General features: G+C 41.0%; 1 protein-coding gene across 5 annotated transcripts; it reads left to right on the top strand.

The window, feature by feature from the left end:
* The first annotated feature begins 382 nt into the window (after nucleotides 1-382).
* Nucleotides 383-6,409, top strand: LOC124703652 (protein NLP2-like). 5 transcript variants are annotated; one of them, XM_047235877.1, is made up of 6 exons: nucleotides 383-716; nucleotides 1,093-1,936; nucleotides 3,049-3,090; nucleotides 3,184-3,924; nucleotides 4,723-4,915; nucleotides 5,070-6,409. In XM_047235877.1, exons 2-6 carry the CDS (start codon nucleotides 1,157-1,159, stop codon nucleotides 6,062-6,064), a joined length of 2,751 nt encoding a protein of 916 aa, XP_047091833.1. In that variant the 5' UTR covers nucleotides 383-716; nucleotides 1,093-1,156; the 3' UTR covers nucleotides 6,065-6,409. The 5 variants fall into 5 exon arrangements, with proteins under 5 accessions (XP_047091833.1, XP_047091831.1, XP_047091829.1 ...); XM_047235875.1 differs by having other exon boundaries at nucleotides 1,076-1,936; XM_047235873.1 differs by having other exon boundaries at nucleotides 383-784.

The raw sequence follows: 6,409 nt of genomic DNA, 5'->3' as shown, positions 1-6,409 counted from the left end.
TCGGGGCCACCAGCCGCGCGGTAAGTTTTCTCGGAGTTTCCCGTGCTTTTGTTTCGTCCGGAGTCCCCGAGCGCTCCTCGGGAGGCCGGGGATGACCTGGGCTCCCCGGATGGATGAAAGCCCAAATCCGAACGAAAGCGATGATCCGGGGCGCGACTGGGCCGTTTTCGTCCATCCGGATGAAAAAAAACGTCCTAGGCGCCTCGTCGGGGAGACGGCTGGAGATGCTCTAAGATCTCACTTCTTGAAGAGGAGCTACTTTGGACCACCCAAACTTAGCTATAGGTGTGAAGCACTACCTCTAGACGGTGCATTGGGCATGCCCTAATTACACTATATATGCAAGTAGGAAAAAAAAAGAAAATGGAAAGCAGCAGAGCAGGCCTACAGGGGAAGAAGAGCTCCTCCCACCGGATTCCTCTCCCCTGTCATTCCTCCAGAATCTTCTCCGCCAACCACTTCCCCTCTCACTGTTTACCTAGAATCCATCGCGGTCCCGCCGCTCCCTATAGAACTAGTTTATTCCCTTTCGTCCGCTATAAAAATCTTCTCTTTTTCTATACAGAGATTAAGTTTCGATGATAGTGACAGGCTCGTGTTGGGGTTCATGAGACTCCTGCAGGCTGCAGGTACTTAGGTATCAGGTTGCGAGGCTCGAGCACTAACTCTCAATTTCCCCCTTCGATTCTGGTTTTTCCGTCCAAGATTTATCTGAGGTATGAGGAGACATGACCCGTGAAGAATATTCTTCTTTGAGTTTGCTTTCCTGAAGAACTGCTGCTATGTATGAATTTCCTTCTTTTCCCTTCCTTTTTCCAAGAACTGCGTTGTTCTACATCGGAGTAGATTCCCATACCAGGAAATAGATAGACATGATAGAGAATCATACTTCTTTTTAGGAGGGAAAATCTCACTTCGTGTATATTAGTCATTTCCATCTGTATGCTTTAGTGTGCAAAATTGTTCCCTTTGGCTGAATGCAAGTGATAAATTCTGCACAAGGGAAGAGCTATTACGATTTATTTTAGCAATTTTATTTTCACTGGATGTTGCTAAATGCTGATTTTGTCTGTAGAACTGCTGCCTCTGCAGGAATCAACTGAATTCTGTGTGTCTAGGTTCAAAAAGATTTGATCTTGGAGGAGGAAGATCAGGGATGGGTGAGGTTGGGACACCAGAATATTACAGAGATGGGGGCTCGGACATGGACCTGCTCATGCTCTCAACGTTTGATGGCCTTGACAGTTTCACAGAGCTCGTCGCCGGTCCTTCGTTTGGTGACAGTATCTTGTCGTCATTCAGTGCTTCACCTGCGCAACACTTGATGCACATTTCACCTTCATCTCCTCCTGTGAATTTGGAGGCACAAGGTGATGTTTCCACCTCTGATGGTAGTGATTGCTCAGACGGTTTAGCCTCTAATGAGGTCAAGCACATGTGCACTCAAACAATCCCCAAGGCAGTCTATGGCGGCGTCACTCTGACGGAGAGGATGCTCAGGGCATTGTCCATTCTTAAAGACACATCTAGCGGTGGAGCAGTCCTGGTGCAAGTTTGGATCCCTGTAATAAATGGAGATCATCAAGTGCTGACCACCTCTGACCAGCCTTTCTTGCTTGATGAGAGGCTGACAGGGTACAGGGAAGTCTCTAGGCAGTTCACATTCTCCGCCGCAGAAGGACCTGGTCTGTTTCCGGGATTGCCCGGGCGGGTTTTCATATCCGGTAGGCCAGAGTGGACATCAAACGTCATGTACTACAACCCTTCGGAGTACTTGAGGGTGAACTATGCGATTCACAATGAAGTCCGTGGATCCCTTGCCATGCCTGTTTTCGACCCAAGAAGCGGGTCTTGCTGTGCAGTGCTTGAAGTCGTCATGACTCAGGAAAAGGATAACTTCTGTTCAGAGATGGACAATCTTTCTAATGCTTTGCAGGTTGTTTATTCTGTTCTTCCTAATATATTCTTATTCAGAACTGGAGTTAGTATTCAATACAGTTGTGGAGAAATGCATTGTAGTAAAAAAAAACTACTACCTCTGTCCATAAAAGGATGTTGCAAGTTTGTCTAAATTTAGATGTATCTAGACACTCCTCACTGTATAGATACATCCGAACTTAGACAAATCTCCGGCATCCTTTTATGGACGGAGGGAGTACATGTTTAAAGATTACTTTTATTATCAAACTGCCTGTTTTCAATATAACAGCTTCCATTGAAGTATGCTGTCAGTTTATCTATACAGTTTGTCTAGCTGCAAAATTGGTTACTGCTGAAATCATTTCTTTATCATTGTTTTCTTTGCAGTATGCTACAGATTCATATGTTGTACCAAACAAGCACAATATCATGAACTGAAGTAGATTGTATAAACTGAAGCATGAATTTGGTACCAAGTTTGTGTAATCAAGAAGGTGATAAAAACTCTATTCATTTATGAACTAGATTACCTAAAAAGTTGTGAAAGAAAATCATGTAGTAAGAGGGAATCTGCTTAGTGCAGCTAATTTCAATCTAGATAATAGGACAGATACAAGAATATAGCACATTCATGCAGTATAATAAAGTTTCTGTAATCTTTGCTTAGAACTCATAGTAGTGCAAGTACACTGTATATGCCCCATAAGAAAATACTTCTGTTAGTTATACATTGAAAGTTTTAACATCCAACGTTCTAGGATCTTTAGCTTCTTACACATCTGTTAATTCTTATCAAAGTAGTAAACAGTTAAATTTTGAATAATGGCTAAAAAAAGTGTAGAACTATCATATACTTTGCCCCCTCCGAGCCAATATTCGTTGCCATGGTGTATAATGTGGTAATGTTTTTTACCACAAATCTGTTCAAAACTATCTAGAGTTGGAAACTGAAATGAATAATGACATTTTTAGAACTTCCATAAGTTAATTCTGTCATGAGATAGTAGCCAATTTTCAGTTTTTTTTTCCAGTCCAACCCTGTGCATATATGAATTTTAATTTGTTCCAGGATCTGTCAGTACAAAGTGTTCCTCATAGTACTAATTGTGACATTTGTAATCTTTGCAGTCTGTTCATCTGAGCACCGTGAAAGCAAGGAAACATCCTCAGGTACTAACTTGTACTACCACTACAGCCATTTTTCACAGAAAGGACATGTATCAGCATAATCGTTGAAACTTAACCAAATACTCTACATTGCAGAGCCATACTAGGAATCAGGAATCTGTATTGACAGAAATATTAGACGTTCTCCGAGCTGTTTGCCATACACACATGCTACCTTTGGCACTTGCATGGATTCCAGTTTGCCCCAACAGCAATTTGAATGTGTCAGCAGAGTATGGTGACCAGCCTGTAAAGTTTGGTTTGAGGAACAAAGATGTCCTTTGCGTGCAAGAGTCTGCCTGTTATATTAATGACATGAGAATGCATGATTTTGTCCATGCCTGTGCTGAACATCCCCTTGAGAAAGGGCAAGGTGTTGCTGGAAATGCAATTTTATCAAATAACCCCTTCTTCTCATCTGATGTGAGAGAATACGATATGCATGATTACCCACTCGCTCATCATGCTCGTAAGTTTGGTCTTCATGCTGCTGTTGCAATAAGGCTGCGTAGCACATACACTGGAAATGACGATTATGTGCTAGAGTTTTTCCTTCCACTTGCGTGCAAAGTTGGTGAAGAACAACAGCTCTTACTCGACGACATCGCAGTGACCATGCAGAGAGAGTGCAGTAGTCTGAGAACAGTTTCAGATGTTGAACTGAAGCAAAATGCCATAACAGTGCCATCAGGAATAAGATGCTCGTCAGCTGATGTTTCTGTTAATTCTTGCGACCAAATTGATACTGTATCCAATGAAGTCAAAACAAATATGCCTTTGGATAATCAGATAAGAAGCACTGTTGAGCAACTGGTGGATAACAAATATGCTAAGAAGGTCCTTTTCCATTCTCAACTTTTATCTCCCTCCTCTCATACCACTGTATTCTGGTTGGTCCAGGCTTTCTGTGATTTTGCCCTTAACCTTTTTAATGGCCCAGTTGCTTTACAATTGTAAGTTGAACTCTGCAAGGCAATTTTGATGGATAAATTGTTGGAGCAGATTCTTATATAAAAAAGATGGCTTCTGTTGTATCATCTTCTCAGATATTTATCTTTTAGTTTTTCATCTAAAGGTGCAGAGCATAAATAAAATGCTTCTAAAAGCAAAACTTGTATACAGTTTACTTGGTTATGCAGTAGATATCAATTTTGTGTCTTACCAAGTGTAGTTCATTAAGAGAATAGCCTTTTAAAAAGAAGTTTCATGTCTTTTCAATTATAATCCAAATCTGGATAGCCAGAAATGCCCTCGTATAGTATCCAAAAGTAACATGATAGATATATTAAATGAATATTGTTGATACTGAGACTCATATCTTTAATCAATTAGGATGCAAACATGTGTGCTACAAGAAAATCCTAGAGAATCCTACTAGAACTTGAACCCATGCGAACCGATGACGGTGTAGGCATAGGAATACAACCCGAGCAATCAAGTAATCTTCAAGAGCAGAGTGAGATGAGAGGATTAGATACTTGGTTTCTTTGCCACTAGAAAGGTTTGATAGGGCATGGATCTGACAGTCTTAAAAGATGTGATAGGGTTGTTAGAGAGCGACAACCCCCTGTACTATTTTTTGCATCGGATGTAATCTAACAACGAGTGTCTAATCTCTGGTCATTTACTTTGCAGTTCAAAGCTGGCACTACATCTCAAAGTTCTAAAGTTCGCAGCTCAACAGAGAAGAATGTTAGATTGAGTATCCTTGAGGAATCTACATCTCATGGACCTAAAATACGCATCTCAGCTGAGAAGAATGTCAGCTTGGGTGTCCTTCAGCAATACTTTGCTGGCAGTTTAAAAGATGCTGCAAAGAGCATTGGCGGTAAGATTTTTTATGTTCTCACGATCCTTGGATTGTTATAGGAAGAATCTGAATGAAGCACATTACTGTTTAAAAAATCCATGTAAAGCATATGATGCTGCATGAAAACAGGAACTTACAATATCGCTGTTGTTTCTTTGCCTGTTCTTTGCAGTTTGTCCTACAACACTGAAAAGGATATGCCGGAAGCATGGAATATTAAGGTGGCCATCTCGTAAGATTAAGAAGGTAAATCGGTCCCTGGAGAAGATTCAAAATGTGATAAGTTCCGTACATGGAGTCGAAGGACTAATAAAATATGATCCTGCCACCGGATGTCTTGTTTCATCGGTTTCTCCTTCTGAAGAGCCTTCGATGATAAATGCTGAACATAGAAGTTCTGATCCCCTACCCATTGAATCTGACTTGTCCAGACATAAGTTCCAACCCGATTATGATGCTTACCAAAGCGAACATCTAGGCCAAGTTGTACTCCCGGAAGCACACAATGCAAAAACGTGCGAAGATCATATTAATTTGAATCATGGAGGGTTATTTCCAAATTCACATTTTGACAGAACATCAGAAGGGCCACGGTGTCAGGATGAGTCGAATGGTTTGTATGTTGCAAAAGAAATGACCCGTGCCATCAGAATGGATGATATGCAGGTAGAGGGAGTGAATCAGAAAAATGTGCTATGGAATTCTGTTTCTATGCCACAACAATGCAAAGTAGAGGCAAAAGCAAACACGGCTGATACGAAGGTTGAGCAAAGCCTGGCATCTTCTTCCAGTATGACAGATTGTTCCAGTGGCGGTACATCAAGTGATGAAACTTTGAACATAGTTAACGGAACCAATTCGAGCATAGTCATCAAGGCCACTTACAAGGAGGATACTGTAAGGTTAAAATTACTAGCATCTATGAAATACCAGAATCTGCTCAATGAGGTCGCGAGGAGGCTGAAACTATCAGTTGGCACATTTCAGCTCAAATACAAGGATGATGAGGATGAATGGGTGATTTTAGAAAGTGATGCTGATCTCCAGGAATGCCTTGATGTGTTGGACACCACCGGGTCACGTATTGTAAAAGTTCAAGTAAGACTACGAGATGTTCCATGTGCTACTGGAACTTCTTCGGCTAGTAGCTCCATATCGGGTCACTAAGTCAGGGACTTAGGGTGCTTTTGAAAAAGAAAAAAAACTGGTGAAAAGCGAATGTGTTTGGCTCATGACATGTTAAGGCTTTAGTATGACTCCGATCGATAATATGTGCTCATGACATATTATGGCAAACATGTTCATTTAATCTAGGTTGAACAATGAACAGACTGATTTTGATCTGGTGGCCTAGTTGGTTAAGAATATTTTGGTAGAAATGCCAGCAAACTTTTGTTTAGACATGCAACATTACAAGTCTGAAGTACAAGAATGGTAGTACAACATGTATTTCATATTTTAAGTACAAGAATGGTAGCTGAATTTGGATGCTAAATTACATGTTTTATGATC

The sequence above is a fragment of the Lolium rigidum genome, chromosome 3 (assembly GCF_022539505.1).
Source record: "Lolium rigidum isolate FL_2022 chromosome 3, APGP_CSIRO_Lrig_0.1, whole genome shotgun sequence".
Taxonomy (NCBI): Eukaryota; Viridiplantae; Streptophyta; class Magnoliopsida; order Poales; family Poaceae; genus Lolium; species Lolium rigidum.
The sequence above is the reverse complement of the archived record's forward strand: the minus strand, read 5'-3'. Positions and strand labels throughout refer to the sequence as shown.

What these genes read in the sequence shown, in the direction of transcription:
- LOC124703652 (XM_047235873.1), top strand. An exon ending in ATCTTTCTAATGCTTTGCAG is followed by an intron (nt 1,937 to 3,048) that starts GTTGTTTATTCT and finishes TAATCTTTGCAG; the next exon opens with TCTGTTCATCTGAGCACCGT. An exon ending in ATAACAAATATGCTAAGAAG is followed by an intron (nt 3,925 to 4,722) that starts GTCCTTTTCCAT and finishes TTTACTTTGCAG; the next exon opens with TTCAAAGCTGGCACTACATC.